The sequence below is a fragment of the Heterodontus francisci genome, chromosome 17 (genome assembly GCF_036365525.1).
Source record: "Heterodontus francisci isolate sHetFra1 chromosome 17, sHetFra1.hap1, whole genome shotgun sequence".
Taxonomy (NCBI): Eukaryota; Metazoa; Chordata; class Chondrichthyes; order Heterodontiformes; family Heterodontidae; genus Heterodontus; species Heterodontus francisci.
Window position 1 is genome coordinate 67371195 of NC_090387.1, and position 26932 is coordinate 67398126.

The 26932-nt window shown below is 41.1% G+C and overlaps 1 protein-coding gene across 1 annotated transcript in view; it reads right to left on the bottom strand.

Moving 5' to 3' along the window:
* tgm2l (transglutaminase 2, like) overlaps positions 1-26932 on the bottom strand; it is a 30144-nt gene that overhangs the window by 3072 nt on the left and 140 nt on the right. The window contains exons 2-12 of the mRNA XM_068049927.1: positions 26593-26772; positions 25904-26146; positions 19101-19219; positions 18869-18997; positions 17191-17368; positions 15485-15626; positions 14518-14621; positions 11727-11969; positions 9519-9785; positions 7936-8096; positions 5526-5662 (exon numbers count right to left, since the gene is read on the bottom strand). Coding sequence (XP_067906028.1) covers positions 5526-5662; positions 7936-8096; positions 9519-9785; positions 11727-11969; positions 14518-14621; positions 15485-15626; positions 17191-17368; positions 18869-18997; positions 19101-19219; positions 25904-26146; positions 26593-26772 — 1903 coding nt within the window. The remainder of the gene's footprint in view (positions 1-5525; positions 5663-7935; positions 8097-9518; positions 9786-11726; positions 11970-14517; positions 14622-15484; positions 15627-17190; positions 17369-18868; positions 18998-19100; positions 19220-25903; positions 26147-26592; positions 26773-26932) is intronic.

Here is a 26932-nt window from a genome sequence, read left to right on the forward strand (position 1 = left end):
TTGGCCGGCAGCATTTAGTGGGCAGGATTTTCCATTCCCGGGATCCTGATCCGGGGAAAGGCCCACCGGTAGCCTCTCAAGTGCCCGAGTGCTTCGTAATATGGTGGGCATTGCCCAAAGGAGACAACATGGGTCTCTTGCTGGTTCTCCAGCCAGTGGCCGAGATCCCTGTCACCTCCATAAAATTCCCCCCAATTAGTGTAGCATTCCTGGTGGAAGCTGAAAGTAAACAACCTCGAGTGAAACTGTTCCAGTATCTGATGTATACTGATTTAAATTGGCTTTTCACATTGACAAGAATTGTCTCATTCTTAAGCTTCTAAAATTATGTGTTATTTTAATTCTATCATGGCCCAAGAAGTATTGAAGCCATCAGTACGGTACTGAATGCTGGCTTTTGTTTGGCAGTCTTCAAAGACAGAATGGAGGGGGAGGGGGTGGTCGATGGGATCTCGATTGAAGGCGTATCAGTTGAATCAGAAATAAAGATGGTGAATAAATAAATAAATAGTATCAAAGGATACTTTGGCCTTTCTCGCTCATTTCTGGTGCACTTACTGTTCTTTTGCTGGGGACTGTGGGTGGCAATCTACTGAGTCTGACCTGAGAGTAAAAGCTGGGCAAGCTGTGTTTGCAGGGCTCATTAAATAACAGAGTAAGGCGATATGATCAAGTTATTCAACTACTTTGGATTCTTGCTGTGCTTGGCCCTTAGATTTCAAATGTAATTATGCTGCAGCAGTTCTTCCCTCACAACTTGGACATTGTTCTTTGTGACAAGAAGCAAATATAAAAAAAATGGTGGAAATCTTCAATTGGATTGTGAAAACAGCCCAAATAAAATGTGAACCTTTCTCAGAGTGTCACCAGCATAGGCTGGCATAGGGTTTCAGTACCCTGTTCCAATATGTGTGGCAGAGTCTTAGTGCTCCACTACAATGTGTGCAGAAAAATGCCACCAGCCCAGGGTCTCGAAGCTCCACTGCAATGTTTGTAGCAGATTGAAGATGGCTCTGGTATTCAGTGCCTCATTGCAAGGAGGGTGGCAAGATATAGATGTCACAGGGCCTTGGGCGCTCTGGTGCCATGCGATGTGACAGGTATTATGGTGAATTCTCAATCTCAACTAAACTATCACAGCAGCAAGTGGTCAGCACTTCCCTACAGCAACAAAAAATAATGTATTCTGTATTCTGTGAATCGAACCATGATAATGCTGTATGAAGGTGCAGCATGATGTAACTGAAGAATAATTAAAGACAATAGTCAAAATATGTGGAGAATGACTCACTCCAGGACACAGACACACAGCTTCTAGAGGCCAAGCACAGAACATTACTGACAGATGCCAGGGGATAAGTAATCCATTTAAGAAAGGTAATTTTAAAGATACATAGGACCAGGACAGCGGGAGGGTAAAAGTAACTTCCATCACACCTATCTCACCTGGATTTGAGCCTGAGTTCCAGAGGTAAAAGTAGAGTGTCCAACCCACTGCACTAAGTAGTCATATTTAAAATTTAAACTTTTTATCAATATCTTTTAAGCACATATATATATGACTGGTGATCCAGTGACATATCACCGTTCCTACTGCTTGAAATCTATTATTTCGAAAACTACCGATATAAACTGTGACTCATTTATTAGCACACATATTTCCCTTTAACTTAATATTTCCAAAACTATCTCCATTATGTCACCATAGCACACTTGAATATTGATGATGCACATATTCTTTTTGGCAATCAAATCTCATTGAACTTTCAGTTTCTGAGGAAATGGCCTGCAGATGGCAATGTTAACTTGCACTATCTCTGAATCATACAAGAACCCGTGACCAGCAACATCCCAGAGTCACACAGGGACCGTTATAGAGTCATAGAGCACAGAAACAGGCCCTTCGGCCCATCGCGTCTGTGCCAGCCATCAAGCACCTACCTATTCTAATCCCATTTTCCAGCACTTGGCCCGTAGCCTTGTATGCTATGGCATTTCAAGTGCTCATCTAAATACTTCTTAAATGTTGTGATGGTTCCTGCCTCTACCACCTCATCAGGCAGTGCGTTCCAGATTCCAACCACCCTCTGGGTGAAAATTTTTTCCTCAAATCCCCTCTAAACCTACTGCCCCTTACCTTAAATCTATGCCCCCTAGTTATTGATCCCTCTACTAAGGGAATAAGTTTCTTCCTATCTAATCTATCAATGCCCCTCATAATTTTGTATACCTCAATCATGTCCCCCCTCAGCCTTCTCTGCTCTAAGGAAAACAACCTTAGCCTTTTCAGTCTCCCTTCATAGCTGAAACGCTCCAGCCCAGGTAACATCCTGGTGAGTCTCCTCTGCACCCTCTCCAGTGCAATCACATCCTCCCTCTAGTGTGGTGCCCAGAACTGTACACAGTACTCCAGCTGTGGCTTAATGAGCGTTTTATACAGCTCCATCATAACCTCCCTGCTCTTATATTCTATGCCTCGGCTAATAAAGGCAAGTATCCCATATGCCTTCCTAACCACCTTATGTACCTGTGCTGCTGCCTTCAGTGATCTATGGACAAGTACACCAAGGTCCCTCTGACCTTCTGTACTTCCTAGGGTCCTACCATCCATTGCATACTCCCTTGCCTTGTTAGTCCTCCCAAAATGCATTACCTCACACTTCTCAGGATTAAATTCCATTTGCCACTGCTCTGCCCATCTATATCGTCCTGTAATCTAAGGTTTTCCTCCCCACTATTTACGATACCACCAATTTTCGTTTCATCTACAAACTTACTGATCATACCTCCTATATTCATGTCTAAATCATTAATGTACACTACAAACGGCAAGGGTCCCAGCACCGATCCCTGCGGTACACCACTGGTCACAGGCTTCCACTCGCAGAAACAACCCTTGACCATTACCCTCTCCCTCCTGCCACTGAGCTAATTTTGGATCCAATTTGCCAAATTGCCCTGGATCCCATGGGCTCTTACCTTCGTGACCAATCTCCCATGCGGGACCTTATCAAAAGCCTTATTGAAATCCATGTATACTACATCAATTGCTTTACCCTCATCGATACATCTGGTCACCTCCTTGAAAAATTCAATCAAGTTAGTTAAACACGATCTCCCCCTGACAAAGCCATGCTGACTATCCCTGATTAATCCCTGCCTCTCCAAGTGGAGATTAATCCTGTCCATCAGAATTTTTTCCAATAGTTTCCCACTACTGATGTTAGACTCACCGGCTTGTAATTACCTGGTTTATCCTTGCTACCCGCCTGAATAATGGTACCACATTCGCTGTCCTCCAGTCCTCTGGCACCTCTCCTGTGGCCAGAGAGGATTTGAAAATTTGTGTCAGAGCCCCGCTATCTCCTCCCTTGCCTCACATAACAGCCTGGGGTACATCTCATCTGGGCCTGGGGATTTATCCACTTTTAAGCCCGCTAAAACAGCTAATACTACCTCCCTTTCAATGTTAATATGTTCAAGTATATCACAATTTCCCTCCCTGATCTCTACACCTACTTCGTCTTTCTCCATGGTGAACACAGATGAAAAGTAATCATTTAAAGCCTCACCTATATCTTCCGGATTGCCACTTTAATCCCTAATGGGCCCTACTCTTTCCCTGCTTATCCTCTTGCCCTTAATATACTTATAAAATGCCTTAGGATTTTCTTTTATCATGCCTGCCAGTATTTTTTCATGTCCCCTCTTTGCTCTCCTTACTTTTTAAAGTACCCCCCCCCCCCCCCCCCCACACTTTCTATACTCCTCTAGGGCCTCCGTTGTTTTCAGCACTCTGAATCTGCCATAAGCCTCCTTTTTTTCCTGTTCCAATCCTCTATACCCCTTGACATCCAGGGTTCCCTGGACTTGTTGGTAAACCCTTCACCTTAACGGGTACATATTGGCCCTGAACTCTCACTATTTCCTTTTTGAATGACTCCCACCGGTCTGATGTAGACTTTCCTCCCAGTCCACTTTGGCCAGATCCTGTTTTATCATACTGAAATCGGCCTTGCCCCAATTCAGTACCTTTATTTCCAGTCCATCTTTGTCCTTTTACATAATTACAGAGTTATGGTTACTATCCCCGAAATGCTCCCCCACTGACACTTCTACCACTTGTCCAGCTTAATTCCCAAGGATTAGGTCCAGTACTGCCCCTTCTCTTGTAGGACTTTCTACATACTGGCTCAAAAAGCTCTCCTGTATGCACTTTAAGAATTCCGCCCCCTTTAAGCCTTTTGCACTAAGACTATCCCAGTTGATATTGGGGAAGTTGAAATCCCCTATTATTTTTACACTTCTCTGAGATTTGCCTACATATCTGCTCCTCTATCTCTCCCTGACTGTAGTGCACTCCCAGCCAAGTGATTACCCCTTTTTATTTTTAAGTTCTACCCATATGGTCTCATTTGAGGAACCTCTTAAGACATCATCCCTCCTTACTGCAGTAATTGACTCCTTGATCAACAGTGCAATATCACCTCCTCTTTTATCCCCTCCTCTGTCACGCCTGAAAATTCTATACCCTGGAATATTGAGCTGCCAGTCCTACCCCTCCCTCAACCATATCTCTGTGATAGCACTAATATCATAATCCCATGTGCTAATCAATGCCTTCAATTCTTCTGCCCTATTAGTAAGATTCCTTGCATTAAAGTAAATGCAATTCAGCCTTGCATTTTTCACTTGTGCCTTAACAGGTCTATATTTGCTCTGCCTTCCAGACTGACTCTGTTTCTCTTCTATATTTGATTGTGCATCACCCCCTACCGTACCTCCACTCTGTATCCCCCCCCACCCCCTCCCCACCACCGCAACAGCAAACCTCCCAGCAAGGATGATGATCCCATTCCGGTTCAGGTGCAACCCGTCCAACTTGTACAGATCCCACCTTTGCCAGAAACAGCCCCAGGGATCCAGGAAACTAAAGCCCTCCCTCCTGCACCATCCCCTCAGCCATGTATTCATCTGCTCGATCCTCCTATTCCTATACTCACTAGCACGTGGCACCGGGAGTAATCCAGAGATTACAACTTTTGAGGTCCTGCTTTTTAATCTGTTACCTAGTTCCCTAAATTCTTGTGGCAGGACCTCATCCCTCTTTCGACCTATGTCACTGGTACCGATGCGAACCACGACCTCTGACTGTTCACCCTCCCCCTTTAGAATGTCCTGCAGTTGCTCCGTGACATTCTTGACCCTAGCACCAGGGAGGCAACATACCATCCTGGAGTCACATTAACTTGCAACATCCCAGAGTCACAGGGACTGTTAACCTGCAACATCCCAGAGTCACAGGGACTGTTAACCTGCAACATCCCAGAGCTGTAAGATGTTTTGAACTGTTTGACTGATATGAAGAAGGAAAGCCTTTGAAAATAGTCTTTTCCTTAACTAAACATTAGCAACATCAGTAGCAAACTGCAAGCATCTGACCATATATAGTTATTGCACAATATCCAACATTCATGTTCTGTAACATCTCTTTCATTTACTGAAATGTTAAAGATGTCACTTACGGAGATTTAATTTCCTGTAGATCCGTGAGTCCAGTGCCTTCCACACTGAAGATGCCTCTCGTTAATGTGATGGGAAGAGGATTTGCAAACTTTATTTGGACAGTTAGCTCTCTGTACAGGATTGGTTCACCAACCACCTAGATTGAGCAAAGACTGTAACTTGCATAGATAGTGCATTCAGACATATTAATCCATTTCACTTGAATATTACATTTTTAAAACCATGTCTGATTTTAACATATAATTATGAAGTTTCAAAATCAATTAATAAGTTCCTGAATTTTTTTGTGTATGAATTGGTAAAAAAACAATTTCTTCCCAAATTTGAAAAAAAAATCCTTACTTTTATCTTATTTTTCTGATCAGAAATCAGGTTTCCATATGCACATTCATAATGTGATGTACATTAAAGATCCTTGATAGTGACTGCAGCTAAATCGGAGTGCGCCAAGCTGCGCACATGCGCAGCTACATCTTGCCAGGACTAAGTGGCGCGTGCACGGGATGACATCATTGCGCAGCATCAATGTCATTGTGTCTCCGCGCCTGGTTCATCTTCGCGCATGTGTGATAAAGCGTCATTGGATATCCAGCCCCCCACTCGGCTGGAGGAAGCAGCTGAATGGGAGACTGAGAGGCTGGAGACCTCTCCCCTCGGCAACTCGCTCTAGGCCGTGATGCTTCGTCCCCTCAGTTGCTCACTCCAGGCATCACTGCTCCCTCCCCACTCCTCTGGACGATTGTTCCCTGCTCTCGCCACCCTGCTCTCTGGCCGCTCGCTCCCCACTTCCCCGCACCCCCCTCCAGCCGCTAGCTCCATCTGGGTTTGGGTGAAATCAATCCTGGTCAGTCATATAAATGAATCACAATAACAAATTGGCAGCACATTTTATACTCTACCCGATTTTCGATCGGGGTGACAATTCATTATCTGCCAATGGAAATTCAATCATAAAATTCTTTTGTAATTAATAGGATTACTCAAATATTAAATGGATCTGAAAATTACAGTTAATATCCTATAATTACATAGTAGCATATTACTGGGCTTCCATCCAAGTTAATGGAAGGTTAGTTTGCTGGAACAATCTAGCCATAAGCATTTCCTGTGAGAAATTGAGCAGCGCCACCTTTAATCCTGGCAGCTGCCTGAACGTCGCAGACACTGATGTTCCAGTTGAAGAGCCTGCATTTGCGTATGTGCAAGTACTGCACCACCTAGTAGTTGTGTAGTCAGCAAAAGCAGACTATAATTTTTTCTCTGAATTTTCTCCAAGTTTTTAAATGCTAAAGATAAAACGTGGAAAACACCTGAAAAAACCCAGGATATTAAAATCAACAACAACTACTGACTTCAAAAGTCCTTTCATATAATGGACCTGACTTTACTATTACAGAACACAAGGAAGGATCAAATGGCCTTTTTTTTTTAAAATAGAAATTAATAAACTGCTAACAAAATTGCAGAACAAACTTTTTGAAAGCTGTGAATCTAATGAATATTACTTAATTATTAGAAAAAATAGCTTACAGTGGGATCATTACCTTCTTACCATTTCTCAAGAAGAATATGATCACTTAACTGCTATAAATAAATCTCCCAGAATTCATTAGTTTTGCCATGTGTTGGGCAATATTTGTGACAAACAGTTCAACAAAAATTCATAAGCTTCGATTTAGCCAGTAGGCCCTGCGTGTGTATTTTTGACGTTGATTTTAAAAGTGCTGGTTTTAGGCTTTCCAAAAAACCAATGCATAATACAATCCTCTGTAGGCATCATTAGTGCCTTCTTTCTCTTTTATAATACTCCTGAAATTTAATCAGCTACTATTAAGACCTAGCAACATATAGCCTTGACTGGAGGTCTTCTACGACTTTTATTTTACTAACTTAAACTCATGGGCGAAATGGATGCTGATGCTTCTTCACATTAAATGCATCAATCTACTATGTGTTTTCTTTCGCTTTGAACTCTTGATCAGATGGAAGTCCTGTTTAAAGTAACTTAAATTTGCAATAATTTAATGTTTTCAGATATGTCTGAAGATAGAACATTTTGTTACTGTTCTTATCTTCCGCCTGAACAGTTGTACTTGCACCAGGGGAACAAGTAAATGAAAAGAAGGTGGAGTCGAGTCAGGCACTCAAAGCACTGACACTGCTCTAATCCGATTCTGCAAAACTGGATTACACAGGTAGAAGGAAAGCCCACTAGTCAATGCCAAGCCTCAATCTGTGTGCGGGTACTGTTGCAAACAGGATGCTGTCTGTGAGTCCAAGGGGAAAAATGTGTCCACCGCTCGGTTTAAACATCAAAAATCATATTTCAAAACCAAAGTTCACTTTTTCATTTCCTTCAAAGACTAAGTACAACTGTTTTTCTCAACAACTGAGGGCTCTTGCATTTACCTTCACAGTGAGCTGAGGCAGGTTCAGAAAAACGTCACGCTCCTTAAGACTCACATCAGATGTGCCTTTAGATATAAGCATGGCCGTCAGTCGAATTAAGTTGTGCTCAGAGAGATGTTCACCATAGTCTTTGTATTTCAGTCTCAGAACTTCTTTCTGCACTAATAGAAGCAAAAACGTAGAAACACAGCTTGTTTAAACAGAATCACTTTAGCTTTCTTTTGAAGCAACTGGATGTAGTAAAAATGAGTTACAAATAAATCAGAGCAAAAAATAAAATTAAGCACAATTTTGATGGTATTCCTATGCTGAAAGGGGTGTGTTTGTGTGTGGGTAGATGGGGGGGGGGGGGGGGAAAGAGGATGAATTGTGGCTGTGGGTGGCCAGTTTTGAAGTTAGGAGATGGGAGGTATACCAAAGCAGCCTAGATTAACACTGCCACCTTCTCCAATGTGGAGAACTGTCTGGCCTCGTCTCAGTAGAACTCATGGTACCACTGCCACGTGGTACCACTCTGGCACAATTCACTGTGATACGTGCACAGCTAGACATTGTTCCATCTGTTGCTTTTTCAAGAGTCAGTGATAACGCATATTGATCACATCTAACAGTTCACTGGACAACTTATGGAGATTGGATCGCAGAAAGAAAACAGTCCATTCAAGCCCTTACTTATAGCTTAGAGGATGAAGTATGCTTTTAGCATCAGAGAATATAAATTTTCACATTTTCAAAAAAATCTCATTTGCCTCATAATGCTCAAAAAGGTCACCAGTAGCTTCCTCAGGATACTCTTAATTCTCAATCTTGTTTTAACCTAATAGTAAATCAGCATTTGTTTAAACCAATGATTGGGTGATCCGGTACTAAGCTGTATTCAGGTTCGATACTTAGCCCAGGTGTGTTACAATTGGGCCTAGCATCTCCAGGCTAGGGAAGGTTAAAAAAAAAAGTCCCAAGTCTTGTTGTAAGACCTGAAAAGGATCACAAAAACATTTTTTCTTATTAAACTCCTTCTCCAATTTCTCCCTAGTAGCCATCCTCTCCTGAAGGAAGTCACTCATGATGGGCCTGGGGTTTTGGCAACCCAAGGTGCATTCTTCATGTGTGAAGTTAGACAGTGATGGTCAGTAGATTATTCAACCATGCACCATTTTTACATTAATTGTCAAATATAAGCAAGCTTCATTGCAGACTGATAAAAAGTATTCTACCCATGTAATTGGCACAGAGGCACAGCAATTATGTCACAGAGTGGCAAGGTTCAGCTTTAGACTAGAAATGGCACTCAATACTTTAATTCCAGGTCAGCACCAGCTTCAGAACTGCCTTTTACAAGGTGCAAGAGAATAGCTAGTGTGCCTTGTCCTTCCAATTCTTCCCTTTCTCCCTGTGTGGATGCATTGGCCACTGCTCATTACCTCTCTGGCACAATAAGAATTGGAAACTCACCAAAGCTAGAGTCTTCCAATCTTGCAGGACCTCAAGGTGGTGCTCTAACCCATGACACCAAAGTGATTTAACCATTTTACTTTCATGAACCAACATGTAGCCATTAACATTTTGCAGAAAACTGCAATTACCTGTGGCAGCTTTTAACATAAATGTAGTTGACCTCTTGTTGAATTCCGTTAAAATGACCCCATTGTATGTTATAGTGGTTGCAGATAGCGTTAAATGGATATCTTTGTCCATAAAACCATGATTCGCAACATTGAAATAGACATCAAAATCACTTCCAAGGATTGGTTGAGCATATTTAATACTGATCTTTAAATCTTTCTGCTGTGCGTTGGTGGATCTGATTTTCATTCCTGCTTTGCTGTAGACTTCCCGTTCCTTCGTAGAACCTGTGAAAAGGACCATATTGATACTGTTGGATAATGGGATATGGAGTGTTGGCGGGCACGGTGGTGGGCAAGATAAAGAGCTTTTGTGATGGAAGCAGTCCTTACATCACTTAAATAAGGTGCATTGTCAACATTGTTCGGGAGACAATGATACTAAGACCCTGTAATCCCAAAATGTGCACTTGTTTGCAAATTTGAAGTGCACTAAGAAACAACAACATGCATAATTACAGCTAGTGAGCAATCATCACGAAACAGTTTAACGTGCAACTCCAGTTGTTTCAAATCATCTTGGCCTAATTGATCAGATGCGACAATAATTTCCATAATATTCTGCTCCTGTCATTTTGTGTTTTACTCCTTTTAGCCTTGTGCAAGACAACTAGCGTTGATCCAAGATGAACACTGGTGATTAAATCTTGCATTTAAAAAACAAATCCAGAAAAATGAGAGAAGATATTCATTTGAATGTTGTCAGATTAACTTTTTGAACAGAGCCCGTTCCCCCAGTTTCCATCGAAGTGAAGGTATCACACACTCATACTGTTATTAAAATATATGAATAAAGAATTATGGACAATGGTATCCATTAAAATGGTTATCTGATTTGGATGGAACAACAACTTAACTTTATGTAGCACATTTAACAAATTGAGGTGTTGTCAGACAGGGAGCCAGTGTAGGTCAACGGGCACAGAGGTGATGGGTGAATAAGGCTTGGAGCAATTTAAGGGATGAGCAGCAGAGTTTTGGATGAGTACAAATTTATGTAGGGTGGAAGACAGGAGACTAGCCAGGAGAGCATTAGTATAGTCAAATGTAATCAATATAGTATACAAGAATGGTCAATCGCAATTATCCAGTCAAACTGAAGAGAGCTAACGTCCTGAACAGAGGTGAAAGTCGCTAACCTGTCTGAAAACATGATAAAGCTGGACTATGCTAAGTTAAAAAAAAATCTCATCCATTTTTATTTATTTTCTGCTTTGAAGACAGATAGAATTGCAGAACACAGAATGAAAAAAATCGTTATCCAATCTGGCAGCTGGGTGGATTGATCCACCATTTGGTGTGCACCTGGCCTACAAAGACAAGGGATGTTCTTGATTTGATTTCTAGTCTGGGCTGATTAAGTCTCAATCTCATACCGGGTAGCTCAACATTGGTCTCAGTGTCTTGGAAGTTTTGCTGATTGCTATTGAAAGTGGACACGTGAAGTTCATGTGAGGATTGGACTTGACTGCTGCTAAGTCCAATAACCCACTCTCTAGGCTCATACTTGGGCAAAGGAGGCCGGCATTAGTTATGGTACCTTGTCCATCATAATATTGGACCTATAGGAAAAAACTGGTAAGTGGTAAATTTGATTGAGAAAAGATTGAGAAGTACAGTTTAAGAACTGTGTGCATTTGTTGGGACTTCACACAGGGAAAATGGAGGCAATTTTAACCTAGTTCAGCTGTTGGGAAACCGACGGGATTGGGTGCAATTCTAGTTTTAAACGCCGTTTGGTTTTACTCCTCATCTTGGTCAATGGAGTGTAATATTGGATGGGATGTAAACCAGTATTCCACCTCATCCCATGGGCTTCCCACCCAGTGAGTTAGTTTCAAATTAGCCCCGAATGTCTCTCATTCAGTGTCCCAGTTGAGCAATGGCTCAGGGCACAGCCTTCACCACATGGAAGGTATGGAAAAAAGGCCAGTGCTTCCTTACTGGGAAAAGAAAAAGCAATCCAGAGGTAAAGTCATTGTTGAGCCCCAATTCTCGATGTCCTCTAATCAAGGTTCAGAATAACATTACCAAATCTCTGGAACATGTTGGCTAATGTATGTGGCTGTGGTGGCAGAAATGAAGGACAAAAAAAAACTGAATGTGCATTAAACATTGACATATAAAACTTCCATTTTATTATTAATGGGAGCAGTTAAAATCCCCTACCCTCTGGATATTTATAATCATGTGTTAAATCCTCTTTTTCATCTGTGTAGGCACTTTTTGTGATGATCTGTTTTCCCACTTGGTGCTGTTTGACTCCAAGCTCTTTTCGCGACCCATCTTTATTTACCAACCAGTAAACTACATCTGCATTGACTTCAGCAAAGATGAACACAGCATCATATTTCACATCCACATGACCTTCCTTTATTGCTTTGACAGGGCAAGGACCGCAGCTGTATATGCCTGATGAGACAAGAACACACTGTAAGATACAGGAGGAATGTTTTCTTGGCTCTTTTGTAACTTTTGTCCTGCTCCTCTCCTGAAGACAGTGACTGGTAATGAAGTTTGCCTTCCACTGCCTCCCCCGAGTGGCCATTCTTCATGGTCGGTCCTAGACTGTTAATTTGATAGTTTGAGTTAAGCCCAAAAGTATCCACATCCGACTTCCACACATGAGTATTTTCAAGCAGTGGTTGCTATAGAGATGAGGAATAGGAACTCATGCTGATTACCCGTCCCACCCCGCAATCCAGGGACTATATGGAATCCCAACTGCGGCACAGAGCTCATACATAAAGAAAGGTCAATTGGTAAGATACTAGAGTGCTGCTGATGTCCGTGGACCTGTACCCAGTGCGTATCTTCAGGAGGAAGGAGAAAATGGACATAAAAATCCTAACCTGTGAACATTAATACCTCAAACTTAAAACATAAAATACAACATTCGGCACAATTTCAAGTAGTTGAATCATATGTAGTTACCTCATACTCTAACAGAAGTGTAGAAAATTATGAAAATGTTTGAAAGGTCAAATCAGAGAATTGTTACAGCTCAGAAGGAGGCCATTCAGACCATCGTGGCTGCACCGGCTCTCCGAATGAGCAATTCACCTAATGTCATTCCCCTACCTTCTCCCTATAACCCTGCACATTTTTCCTTTTCAAACAAACAAACAGTCTAATTCCCTTTCGAATGCCTCAATTGAACCTGCCTCCACCACACTCTCAGGCAGTGCATTCCAATAGTGAAATATAATTTCTAATGGTAGGCAAGAAAGGGCATATGCAATAAATGTACTAACACAAAAGAGAGACTAGAAGTCTATTTATTGCAGTATGGGATTTACCATAAGTGGCTAGTTAAGTCAAGGCAATCATAACACTCAAGGGAAAATACTTAAAGGTACAAGAAAAGAGCAGCTAACTGTGACGTGATATGGGCTGATGACCCAAATGGCAGCTTCTCTGCTAAAATTTCTATGATTCTGTAATCCAAACTGCGACCTCTACCATCTAGAAGAACAAGGGCAGCAGGCATCTGGGAACACCACTATCTGTAAGTTCTTCTCCAAGTCGCACACCATCCTGACTTGGAAATATATCACAGTTCCATCATTGTTGGTCAAATCCCAGAACTCCCTCCCTAGCACCACATGGACTGCAGCAGTTCAAGGCGGTGGATCATCACCACCTTCTCAAGGGCAATAATGGATGGACAATAAATGCTAGCCTTACCAGTGACGTCCACATCTCACGAATGAATAAAAAATATTTATTTTTGGTGGGCAAGTGCCTCCTCTTCTACACTTATCACTGCGGACATACTGAGGCACTTCCCAAGAGGTGGGAGAATTACTTCAAGCTGAGTATTTTAACTAATTTCAGGCCACTGATTTTAGATCACAGCACTTCAAATAAAATAACATAAATATATTGCTATCTGGACCCCAGGTGAATTTCCTCAATAGGTAGAGCAGCCTTTAAGTTTCAGTTCGATGACCAATATCAATTCAGTGCCCCTGTGCTAGGGAGGAACGGGAGAAAAAAAAATCATCCAGAGTTTCAGCTGCTGCTTGGTCTCTAGTGAACATTGCTGGGAAAGCACACGTGCAGATGTCTGAAGAGCGACAGGATTGGTTTAGTTCAGATTCTTGGAGCCGGATGATGGTCAATATCTAGGTTCATACTTGAAAACTGACTTTTTAGGCAAGGTGAACCACTGGTCTACGTGAACACACCCCCAGCATCGGTCAGTGCCTTCAGCAGATGGGGAGCAGAAAATTGGAGAGATATTTAAATTTTTAATGCTCAAACTGCAATATGTGGTGTAGAGCAGATTCACCAGATTGATACTGAAGATAAAAGGGTTAAGTTCTGAGGACAGGTTGTATAGACTAGGCTTGTACTCCCTCAAGCACAGAATATTAAAGGGGTAATCTAATTGAGGAGCTCAAGATAATTACAGGATGTGGTAGGGTAGATAGAGAGAAATGATTTCCTCTGGTGGGGAGTCCAGAAACAAGAGGGCATAGCCTTAAAATTAGAGCTACGCCATGCAGCAGTAAAGCGTAATGGAAATCTGGAACTCTTTCCCAAGAAGCTATTGTGGATGGGAGTCAATTGAAAATGTCAAAACTGGGTTGATAAAATTTTATTAGGAAATGGTATTAAGGATTATGGAACCAAGGCAGATAGATGGAGTTAAGTTACAGATCAGCCATGATCTAACTGAATGGTGGAACAAGCTCAAGGGGCTGAATGGCCTACTCCCGTTCCTATGTTTCTAATATCTTGAGTGATAGGCTGCAGGTGCAGAATGGATCCATGCACAGGTTGAAGAATGGTGTCGCACTATCAAGGTGTTTTACTTGAATATCACATTTAGAGATAAAGCAGGAATCAGGGCTCTGCGTCCGCTCTGGTGGAGCACTATCTTCTTCTGATCCAAATCAAACTATATATACATATAAATATATATTAAAAAATTATAGTTCAGTTCTAATGTTACCGTCACTCCGTTCTTGTGGAGTAGGATCCAAGACTTGCCATCCATCATAGCCAGGGGGAAGGTCAGGACGGGTCATCCATGATTCCAGCCAGCTATGGTAGTTCCTGTGTGCAACAGTATTAATGTGAAATAGTTGCAATAAAACTGCTCAACCTGGTTAACCAGATATATACCAATGAGGCTGGAGGCATCCTGGCAGTTATTAGCTGTCAAAATATTAACACGTGACCCAAAATCAAACAATAAAGAACGTTGATTCAGGCTTCTGGTGTTGCAGATTTGAGATCTGGATCAGTCTTCTTACAGTAGCGTTATAAAGGTAGGTTTCTTTTTTTTTTTAAAAGACAGGGTGCAAGCATGGGTTGTCCCAACAGAGACATCATTCTCCAGCATTAAAGCCAAAGGAAGCTTCCCCTACACCAAGGTTAGACATCAATCTAACATGAAGGTGGTGGTGGGGTCTCTCCAATGTCAAGGTGAGAGGTGGGGTGGGAAGACTCCCCTACATCAAGTTTAGAGGGAGTCTCTCAAATAAAGGTGAGAGAGGCTGAAGTCTCTCGTTTGCCAAGGTCAGAGGGAGTCACTCCAATAGGAAGGCAGGGGCTGGTGGGTGAAATTTCTCCAACACTAAAACCAGAGGATGTCTCTTTCTGATGCCAAGGCCAGAGGGCATCTCACTCACTATTGTAATTTGGGGTAAGGCAGCTACTCTTACCTGTTCAATCCTCAACAATTGCTCTTTTAAAGACCATGGAAGAGACCACAGACTAGAAATTGTGACACAAGGGGAAGAGTAGGAAAAAAGGAAATGAGATAAAGTAATTATTATTCAGACTCAAAAAAACCAAACCACACAATACTGTGGACATTTGCACTAAATGTATGTTCTTTCAGAGCTGTGTCACAGCCATAGGTATATGTAATGTCCATGAACAAGCACTGGAAGGGAATAATTCCCAGTACATACCACACCATATCTTTCCTTTTTGAAGGCATGCGTGAGTAATCGTCACTACTATAATACTGGTCCACTTTGAGATTGCCATCAGTGTCATGAGCAGAGGAATAGTTTGTAACACAACGACTTGGGATCCCCAAGCACCTCAGAACTGGAAAATAAATATAAGTAGGGTCATGAATTTCAAATTAGCAATTCAAGGCACTGCCAAGTTGTAAGTGTTTATCAGGATTTCCCCCCTTACTCATTCGGTAAAGCCATTGCCAGTGAGCAACTCAGGCATAAAGTCCAGGGAGGCCCAATGTTTGATCCCTGGACTGGGCATTTCTTGCTGATCTCAACTGGAGTGACTGTAGGGATACTACAAGTTGGTCTTAGCTACCTTGGGATTAGGAAGGGGAGAATTAAGCCAGGGTTCCTGTACCTGATGGCTATTGATTTGAGCTCCCTCAGGAGAAAGCCCACATGCAGATGCTGTGTAGGACAGGACTGGACTCTTAACATTGATCTGATTATTTTAATAGCTGCAATAAAAATTTTTTGCACGAATGTGCCATGTGGCAATGAGGCCAGTTAGATTCGGGCAAGCACTTTCCTACAGCGTCATACAAGTAACAAATCCTGGGAATTTCGACACTGACTCTGTTTAGTCAGAGGACAGTAACTCCATGTGAAAAAAATACTCAACTAGGCAGAACATGATGATGCCTGAACGGATCCAAACAATTGCTCGTCAATTGCCATGCTTATGGGGCGGGGGCGGGGTAGAAATTTGCCTTGGGTGGTAGTGCAAGACAGCTGGTATTCCATGGGCTGCCTGTTATACTCCCTGTTCATTATTCAGTTCCATTGACTCCACAGAACTGAATACCAGGCAAGGCTTATAAACAATCGGCCAGTGTGATTGCACCTGTTTTACACTAGCGCCCAAGACAGATTTCTACTCCATGATCTACATGAATGAGGTGAGTAACACCAGGTACAATAGCATAGTAGTTATGTTACTGGACTAGTAATCCACAAGCCTAGGCCAATAATAGAGACACGAGTTCAAATTCTACCACAAAAACTGTGGAATTTACATAGTTAATTAAATAAATCTGGAGTAAAAATACAGCAATAAGCATGAGCATGTAATTCCCAGATTGTTGTAAAAACCCAGCTGGTTCACTCCTGTCCTTTATGGAAGGAAATCTGCTGTCCTTATCCAGTTTGGTCTGTGTGTAATTCCAGACCCACAGTACTGTGGTTGACTCTTAACTGCCCTCTGAAATGGCCTAGCAAGCCACTCAGTTGGGCAATTAGAGATAGGCAATAAATTCTGGCTTTGTTAGTGATGTCCACATCTCGTGAATGAATTAAAAAAAACACAGGGCAAATAGTATCACCGCAAATCTATGCAGTGCGTCATTTGATTTAAATGGTTGTGTCAGGATGCTAACTAAACTAAGCTAAACGGGAAGAACAAAACAAAAATCTTGATGCAGAGCTATTATGGGGTTCTATCTGTTTAATACGTTCCACACACTGCTTTAGTTCTTACTTGTGAAGTTCCTTGAGGAGGAGGAAGAGAATTGTCATCTTCTCTGATTGTGTCGAAGCGAACAAATGCCTCCAACAGCAACAAACACAGCTGAGAATTATACAGAATCTTTAATATAGAGAAACAACCCAGCATGCTTTGCATAGGTGTGAGGGAGCTAGCAGGATCTTACCTGTGCAAGCTACAGCAGCAAAGACCCAGCACTGCCCGTATCGTACATTATCAGCCCCAGAACTGCTCCACAGGCGTAAAATCGGGAGACTCCCAATCCATCTGGTGGGGGCAATTCCATTGGAGTAATTACCATCCCACCTTCCCAAAAGCACACCTTTATCATCATTTGCATTCACCTTTGGAGAGGAAAATAAAACATCTAATCTTCCCTTCATTAAAATCAACAAATACATAGAAGTATACACATAATATTTTGTCAAAGAACAGGTCTCTTGAAGAAGACAGGGCTTTAGTTAAGCAAACTTAATATCCAAATCACTTTGACAAAGAGGCAGTTTGGATAAAGGGAACCAGAAATGGGTTACATTATATATCTTTTAAAAATGTTTAATAATGCAGGTAACTTTTACCTATTAACAAGGAAAGCTAAACTTGCCTGGCTTGTACTACACTGTGAAGGGCAATATCGAAGGTCATCTTCTGTTGGCTCCAGTCAGTCTCAGATTGTGTACAGTTTGTATTACATGCCAAACAGCTGGTAGGCCCTTTGGAGTCATTAAAAAGGACCTTTTCATGCTTAAAGACTTTGGCTTTTCACTTCTGTATAAATTTACATGGTGGTTAACGATTGAGAATAGGTTGTAAATTCTAGCGTTGAGTTAAACAATCCTCATCTTAGTTTACAGCTGGTCTAGTGAATAATTGACTGGCTACCTGGCTTGTGATTGATATAAATAAGGGACAAACTTTCCTCTGTGCATTATTTTTAGTGAAGTGATTCCTCTGTATGTTAGATTTAATGTTACAAACAGGATTAAAATGAAAACACAGAGGAAACGATCAGGGATAACAGTCAAAGGAACAGAGCAAAAATAAACTATGCTTTCATTAGCTTCAGGAACAAGGAATATTTGTTCACTATGGTCCTGTGCTACAGTGATGAGGTTTATGCTGGTAATTTCACAAGACAGAGGTTCATCTCTCAGCCATGCCATTGGGAGGTGGTGACTATAGTGAACAGGCAATTCATAATAGGGATAGGGGGAAAAAATAAACAGATTTGACAAGCCGGTCACCGTGTGCAGACAATTGTGGCTTGGCAACGGCAAATGCCTCTTTGATTAGGTTAGCTGCTGAGGAATGGAATGTAGCATCCTGACTTAGAACTATATCGCCGTTCCTTCACTGTCGCTGGGTCAAAATCCTGGAACTCCCTTCCTAACAGCACTGTGGGTGTACCTACCCTACCTGAACTGCAGCAGTTCAAGAAGGCAGCTCACCATCACCTTCTCAAGGGCAATTAGGGGATGGGCAATAAACGCTGGCCTAGCCAGTGACGCCCACACCCCATGAATGAACAAAAAGTGCTGGTTGCTGGTCTGGGGGTGGGGGGGTGAGGGGTGGGTGGTTGGTGAGGAAAAGAAACCAAAAATGGGTGAGGGGCAGAGGAATTGTTCACCAGAAGTACCCAGCCCCTAACCAAATTTAATTTACATTTTACTAATGTCAGAGCAATTGTTTTGTGCAGTTGGTTTAAAATAAAGATTATATCTATTGAGATGGATTGAATGAGATGTGTTGCACTATGAACAGACTTCATCTAAAGTGACTTGCAACGCCCCCTTAAGACAAAAAAATACATTTACATCAAAAATCTCAGACATCTCCAAGCTCACCATAGCAGTCACTATTCTGCTGATATATATAGGATCACTTCTCCTTAGAGCATCAGCCAATGGATTTTTAAGAGCAGATGGACTGTTGTCCAAAATTTGAAAGCAAATATCGATTACATCTTTTTCAAACTGTAAGATAAAACACAAAATGACACCAATTCTTGGAACAAAAGTACTAAAAATGGAATAAACAATGGCGGGTAGATTGTGAAAACTTAAAAGGTTATATTACTTGTCCAAAATTCCACGGTAGTGAGTAGATGTTGGCATATGAGCCGTGATAGAGCAGTCCGTTCTCGTTCAGAATGTACTCCTGCAGTAAGTCCTCATCAGGCAGGTACACAGCATCCTCTGAGGGGAAAGGTAACTTAAATTCCAAGCAATCTTTTTAGGTGCTTCACTTCATTTGTACTTTATTGTGCACAAACACATGTTAGAAGTATGCTCACAGACCAGCTCCCCAGTGGCTCAGAACCCCCCACCCACCCCCACCCAATATTCAATCAGGCTCAATCTCTAGTCTGTACTGAGTTAGCTCATCCCCTGGTTACCATAGGAAGGTGCTACATTCAAATGAAGCATTCCCTGGGCTGGATGGAGGAAATGGAATCAGCAGCGTTCCTGTATTTGATTGCTATAGTAGCTCAATCTGGAAAGTGTGCCTGTCACTCAGTGCATTTATTTTAAGATCCTCATCTTTGTTTTGCAAAATCCTCCTTGCTCTCACTTCACCCTGCTGCTAAAAACTCTTCCTGACTTATTTTGGTCTTACAAATCCTCCCTCCTTCCCCATTACCATTGGTGACAGAGCCTTCAGCTATCTCACCTCACACATTCAAACTCCCTCCCTAAACCCCTCCGATTCCCACCTTGCTGGATGTCGCCCCACCTTCAAATGCCTCCTTAAAACCTGCCTCTTCTTCTGTGCTTTAAACTATTTCTGCTAATTATTCTCCTATTTCAGCTCAGGTTCATCTTCCACTTTGTCAAATATCGTGGGAAAGATACTACATTAGAGGGGATATGCAAGTATAACTTGCTGTTGTTGTGGTCTCATAGAATGTGTTAGCTTCGCAAAACGTTGCAAGTTTCCCAGTTTTTAATGCCCAATAAATGCTGACTGTTTGAAATAAACAATTCCTCCTCAGGTTAGTAGTTTATTACTGCACTCTGTATTTGCAAATTTATATACAACACATCTGTTGAATATGAAATCTTGCTTCCCCCATTCAGCAAGTCAACATGCTGTTTTATAGCACTGATGACATAACGGCTTTGCTATATCCCAAAATGGCAGAGTTGCTTAATTTAATAGAATCTGTGCCTGAATGATTCACATTTTACTCCACTAATGGCAACCATTTACCACACAGTTAAACACATGATCAGGAAATGCAATGTGGCATTAGTACCATCAAACTGGTCTTTAATGCCAAGATTCATTGCTTTTCTGGCATTAGGACAGTAAAAACACTTGAAAAATAAGGCCCTTAAATCACTTGAGGACTACAAGGTACTCGTCACTCACAAATAGTCTCATTATTCCACTGTTCCCTGTTGCATATATTTTCTTATATAAGAGATAGTAAAATGAAAAAACTAGGTCATGATCTTGGCATGGCCGGATGATTTTTTTTCATGAATGAAATGTTCAGAAAGACTTTTTTTTTTAAATAGAGAGCTGCAACATATGAAAGAGTTTGCTGTGTAGGTTTGATAGTGGGTACTTTTAGAATCTAGTATATTCCCACAGACAGTAAAGCTCTGTCTAATGGCCTAGATATGTTTTCCAGAGCCATTTAACAGCACACAGTGAACACTGCACTTGCATTCTCTGAAGATATGCATATAGATGCCAAATAACTGAACTGCATAACTCTTGTTTCAGTAATTTAATCAATGAAGAAAATAAGCTCCAACACTCTCTTATGCAGTTCTCATGAAACTAAATGGGCCTGTGAAAGTTAGTTTCACACAGCAATAGAGGTCACTCTGGCAAATATGTAACAAGATTTATATATTTTCCCTACTTTCAAGCAACTTTTCTATGGCTCTATCTTATTTATAGGATAGGCTCAAAGAGTTGGGAGTCAGCACTGAGAGAAGCATAGACTTAGGAGGAAATAGAATGTATTTGTGCAGACAGTTTGCTTGAATTAAATAGATTATGAAGGACCAAGGGTCACTATGTCAAGTTATGCAAGACCAAAACTAGGTTAGATGTTAAGGCATGGTTCTTTTCCTACAGACCAGGCTGGATAGACTAGTGGGTCTTTTCCTATGATTGTTCATATGCTTATGTGTCTTACGTATTTATTAAAGGGAATCCAAAGACAAGAGAACACTCCAATAACAAATGAGCCGTGTGCTTTTTGGGGGAAGGAGAATGCTGGTTATGTTACAAGCCATATGAACATTATTTGAATATCAAGTATGTGCTACAGCTTCTGACAGATTCACAACATTATTTAATTCCAGTCCTGTGACATGGCACACGGAGTCAAGACCAAGAGTAGTCTCAAGTGAATTAGGGCTACAGGCTGAGGATTAGACCAGTGCATGGAGACATAACTCAGTTCCCACTTTAAAGATCTACGTTGTCATTTTTATATTTCCGTATAAATTCCTATGTCCACATTTATAATGGAAACTATCCATGTAAATTTGTGTTATAAATACATCCTCCCACCAGTGGTGGTACTGCAGTGCACCAACAAAGGTGGGGTGCTCAGAGTGTAATTACAGTGTGACAAGATATTACAGTTCCCATTCGAAAAGTGAATGTATAACTTAATTATGAAGATGACAGGAAATCTACACAAATATAAGTTTTTACTAATAATAAAACATGATAAGATCTCTCCTGTCATTGCACATGAAGAGGCAACACCAGGAACCAAATTTGAGGTATGATTGTGCAGAAGACCCAGAGAGACAGTGACAGGACAGTCCAGGAAATATGATGGGTGGACCAAGCACATTATAGAAGATGTGGTGACATCATAATTATCAGCACTGAAGCCCCAAAGGGTAGGCCTACAGCGCAAAACGATTTGGATGGATTTCGAATAGGAGTTGGACAAAAATTATTTCTGCTTTTTAGTTTAGAGATACAGCACTGAAACAGGCCCTTCGGCCCACCGAGTCTGTGCCGACCATCAACCACCCATTTATACTAATCCTACACTAATCCCATATTCCTACCACATCCCCACCTGTCCCTATATTTCCCTACCACCTACCTATACTAGGGGCAATTTATAATGGCCAATTTACTTACCAACCTGCAAGTCTTTTGGCTGTGGGAGGAAAACGGAGCACCCGGAGAAAACCCACGCAGACACAGGGAGAACTTGCAAACTCCACACAGGCAGTACCCAGAATTGAACCCGGGTCGCTGGAGCTGAGAGGCTGCGGTGCTAACCGCTATATGTTTCTTATCTGATGGATTGTATTTTTCAAGTTTGTGGTTGTTGGATCAAGAAACAAAATGGCCAAAAGAATGAGAAAAAAATTATTTAGATGATTTGATTGGACAGCTATGTGGCACATGCTCACCACCACCTTCTCATGGGCAATAAATGCTGGCCTGGCCAGCGACGCCCACATCCCATGAAACAAATACCAAAAAAATACTGGTTCAAGAACAGTAATAATGGTTGAAAAAAAATAAATCAAGGATCTGATTGCTTGATTTTCCAGTTATTCATTCCTCACTGGTACTTTTTACTATTTTCAATTTGATCATATTTAGTCACAGATGGGGAATGGATTACTTGGCAGAAGAGTGTTTCTTTGAGTCAATTACCATTTTTGCTGTACAGATATCTAACACTTTGGAAATGTCTCTCCATAAACATAGTTAAGGCAAAGACTTTTAATTATATAGATGCTCAAGTCTTTCCTTTTTTCTTATTGGTGAACTTTCTCATTTGGAGTCTGCAAAATAAGTTTTTTTTTACTTTCTTCAATATCATCCTACAGGAAAAGGGTGTTTTATTGAAACAAATTCAGTATTATTGTTTTACTGATTCAGATCTTTCAGGGGCCACACATTCACAGAGCACGCCATACGCATCACAGAAATTTCACTGTGAACTCCTCCCATTTCAAATTGCCACCAAAATTTCCATATCATCTCCAGAAGTCAATTCTTCATTTCTAAAGTTTTCCAGTTAAAAGCTTGTTTACTTGAGAAGAAACTCAGGCAAAAATATGGAAGCTCTGTTTTGCAAAGCCTGTTATGAATGTGCTGGGCATTTTAGTCATGCAATACATACTGGATCTTTAAAGTAAAGAAGTGTGACAGGGTTATTTATAAAGATTTTCTTATAATTATGCAATAATAAGACAGTGAACATTACCATGCAACTATTAATGCTGACTAGCCTATATTTCCAAACCAGTTGACAATGTCAATTGGTCTTAACTGGTCTTTTCTGGTCTCAACTACAAGTAAGTGGTCTCAATTGGTGTTGTCTCAATACAGCTGGAATAACTGGCAATCATTTGGTATTCCCAGTCACCCAGTCGATTTTAACTCAAACCATTTGGGCTCATCTGGTACCAGTTGGCTTGCTGACTGTTTCATCTGGAACCAGTTGAAATTAAGTGGAGCTAGCAGGCAGAATCTTTAAACTGGAAAATATTACTGGATATTCAAACCAGTTGAATCCCACTGAATTAACTTAAATCAAACCAGCAAGACTGCCTGCAGCTTTTAAAAAAAAAAACACCCGTGTCTTCTTTGGTTCATGGGACCCTGCTTTTGCATTTTTTTCCCCCCAGAGCTACCTACTCAATTTCCATTGAATTGGACTGTATTCTGCATTGCTGCACCTTGTTCTCTAATATAGCTATCAGAAAGTATAAAACATATTTAAATTTATGTTTTGCATGGAAAGACTGTAAAATATGTTTAGAGTCATTTCTGAAAAGGTTTCTATTGAAAGGATTGTTGTATTAGTAGTTTTAAAGATGTTGTTTTATGTAAGTTCTGTTGCAACAAATGGTGCCATTAAGTCTGGGGTGAGACAGGAGAAGCCAATCAGGTTAGGGAAAAAAGTATTAATTGTTATAAAGGTCAGGAAGGGCAAGCTGCACAGAATTTGCAATTTGGCACATAGGCAGCTCTGGAAAAAAAACAACAGCAGGGACCTAAGAACAACAGAACAGACAGAGACATAGCAAGAACCACAAAAGACTCATACAGAAAAGGGCAGAGAAGAAGACATCAGAGAAGGACCTGTGTCTAGGCAGCTTCGAGAAGCAAGGATCGAAAGCGGCTTGTCCACTATTGCCTATTGTTAAGTATTTTGTTTAAGCATTTATTCAGTTGACTTGTTGTACCAAAATTATTGTCTGTTGCCCTTTTGTTCTTGTCCAAGAACTCGGCAGAGACCTTTACAGCTCTGTCTGATCGGAAACAGACGATGGAGTAAATTGGAATTGCGCAAATGGCCTTCCAACTCTGATTTATGAATGATGCCAATTATTTTTCCTTGCGTTGCAGCAAGAGAATCAGAGATGCATAGGTATGGTGGTGCACCCCAAAAATACACAAGCGGACAAACAGTGTTGGATATGTCTTCACCCCCAGCACCAACCAGGTAGAGTCGACAAGCTCCAATTCTTATGGAACATTAAGCGGCCATGCAACGAGCTGTTGTGTATTGCAATTGATGACAAGGTAATTATTCTTAATTAATTTTCAAAACATCAGATAATCATTGTTAGTTTCAGCAGAAGGTGATGGATCATTATGACATTTGGTGCAGTTCTAAACTTGCCTCCATAATGACTTAAGTTATTCAGTGGGACTGAACCATTGTAGAGTCTGCAGTTAATTAATTAGTTCATAGAGTTCAGAACATCACAAATCTCTCTCAACAGGAGCTCGGCAGGGAGGCCTCTATCACCTGTTTTGAAAGTCTGTGACTATCTTTTTCTCTTATTTGCAGCATGCTTCCCACATCACCTCCAAACCCAGGGGCTGAATAAGGAATCTGTCAAGAGCAAGATGAACAATTACAATTCCGAGAAAATACAAGACTTCAATAGAAGACCAAAATCCAGTGAACTGTCAAACGTCTAAATGTAATTATTGTTTAAGTTTTGTATTTTGATTACAGCTGTAATTTAATTTTTTGCACTTTAACTGCTGTGTCCACTTATTTCTTGATTTCTGCACTGTGTTTAATTTGGTTTTTGCTAGTTAACTATGTTTTGTGTTTTTCGGCAGCACAATAAAATTTGAAATGAACAGTGCAGTCAAGTGTTTTTAGCTTCACTGCAATGACCACAGCACACACCGCATCGGTATTTTTCACTTGTTCGTGGTACTTATATGAACACTTTTCACAAGTTAATATTCTGGTCTCAAATTGAACGAGTTGAGCCAGAAACCAGTCTAACTGGTCTCAATTGGAGCCAATATAATTTTCAACTGGAACAAGTACAAATGGTCAACTAGAACCAGTACAACTATTACAATGGTTCAAGTGCACCAGTTACAACTGGTTTGGATTTATGGGAATGTAAACATTCAGTAAGAATAACATTTACATTTTGATATTTACTCTTACTAGATACTAAAAAAGTAAGAGACTAAAATAGAACGACACAACTCAAGGTCATAGGCTTTCAAAGAGACAGTGGGGTTCAGAGAGTCTGCAAGATCCAGCTTCTGTCCACATGGGAAAAGCAATATTCTATTCGAAGCACAATGTTTGGAGAATTCTGTATTCTATATTATTCGGCAGTTCCGAAGATCGGTCGGGGGTTCTTAGGAGCGGGTGGATATTTGGACGGGTTCCCGGGAATGTGTCAATATCTGAAGGGTGAGGGGTGGTGTCCCAGAAAGTGTCAATATATTTGGGGCTGCCTCCTCTAACACAGAAGAAAATGAAATGAAAACTGCTGATGTAATAGTCATCTTAAGTGTACACTTAACATAGGAGTATTCCTTTGAGATAAATAAGATTTAACAGATGTGCACGCATGTATACTTCATGTAAAGGCGAAGCAGGCAGTTACCTTTACACCAGGGGTTGAAGAGAAGGTGAAAATCTCCTGCAGTAATCTGTTGAATAGATTCGCTTCCACTCGGGTAGAGTATCAGATAGATTTTATAGCAACCGGTGCAGGCAGTGGGCGGACTGTGCACGGCCAGCTGAATATGTCCGGGAGTGGGCTGGAGGCTGAATGTCCATTTATCCCACTTCACCCTGGAGTTGAGCACCTTAATTCGAGTCCCGTCGGCTTCTGATGGTGCGGGTCCTGTACAGATAATCACATATTTTACTGAAATTACACTTGCAACAGAATCCCCCGAACTCGGGAGATAAAATGAGCGTGAAAACTTTACTCTGAAAGTTAATCAAATCTAGATTTTCAAAATTGATTGGAAATTAAATTGGATTTTAATGATTTGATTTGCATACTTTTCACGTGTGTGTGTATGGTTCAATAAATCCATCCTCCAATTCTCACTGTTCACAAGAATTGCTAAGTCTGCCTTTAAACCGAATTACTATCGAGTGGGAGAGATGGTTCCAAAACACTGATTAAACTATCAGTAACGCCTTTCTTAAACCTACCCAGAAATAAATCACTGGCAAGCTTGAAACTCGAAGTTAAAGGGAAAGGTATGCTGTTTAACATTGAGTTTTAAACGGTGCAAAAGCCTGAAAAAGTTAGTCCTGTGATGTAATTTCATCACAAACCTGTGTCCACAAGGACTGCGAGCTGGTCTTCAGCCTCCAGGAATGCTCGGTGTTTAAATTCCACATGCAGGCGGAATTCTTGCCCTCTCCGGACCAGGAGCCTGTCCGTGTCAATTTCGATGGTGTGATGTTCAGTGTTATTGGCCTCACACCGCAAGTCCACCGCCCCCAAGTACAGGTCTGCTATCGGAAAACATTCAATATGTAGACTCAACAATTCCATTTATATCCATTCATTCGTAGGAATGGTTGCAGAATAATAAAACGCCATCTAAGTGTTTCATTTAAAACGAATTACTGCTAATCTTTAATAAATCGAATTATTCACAAATCGTTTTCC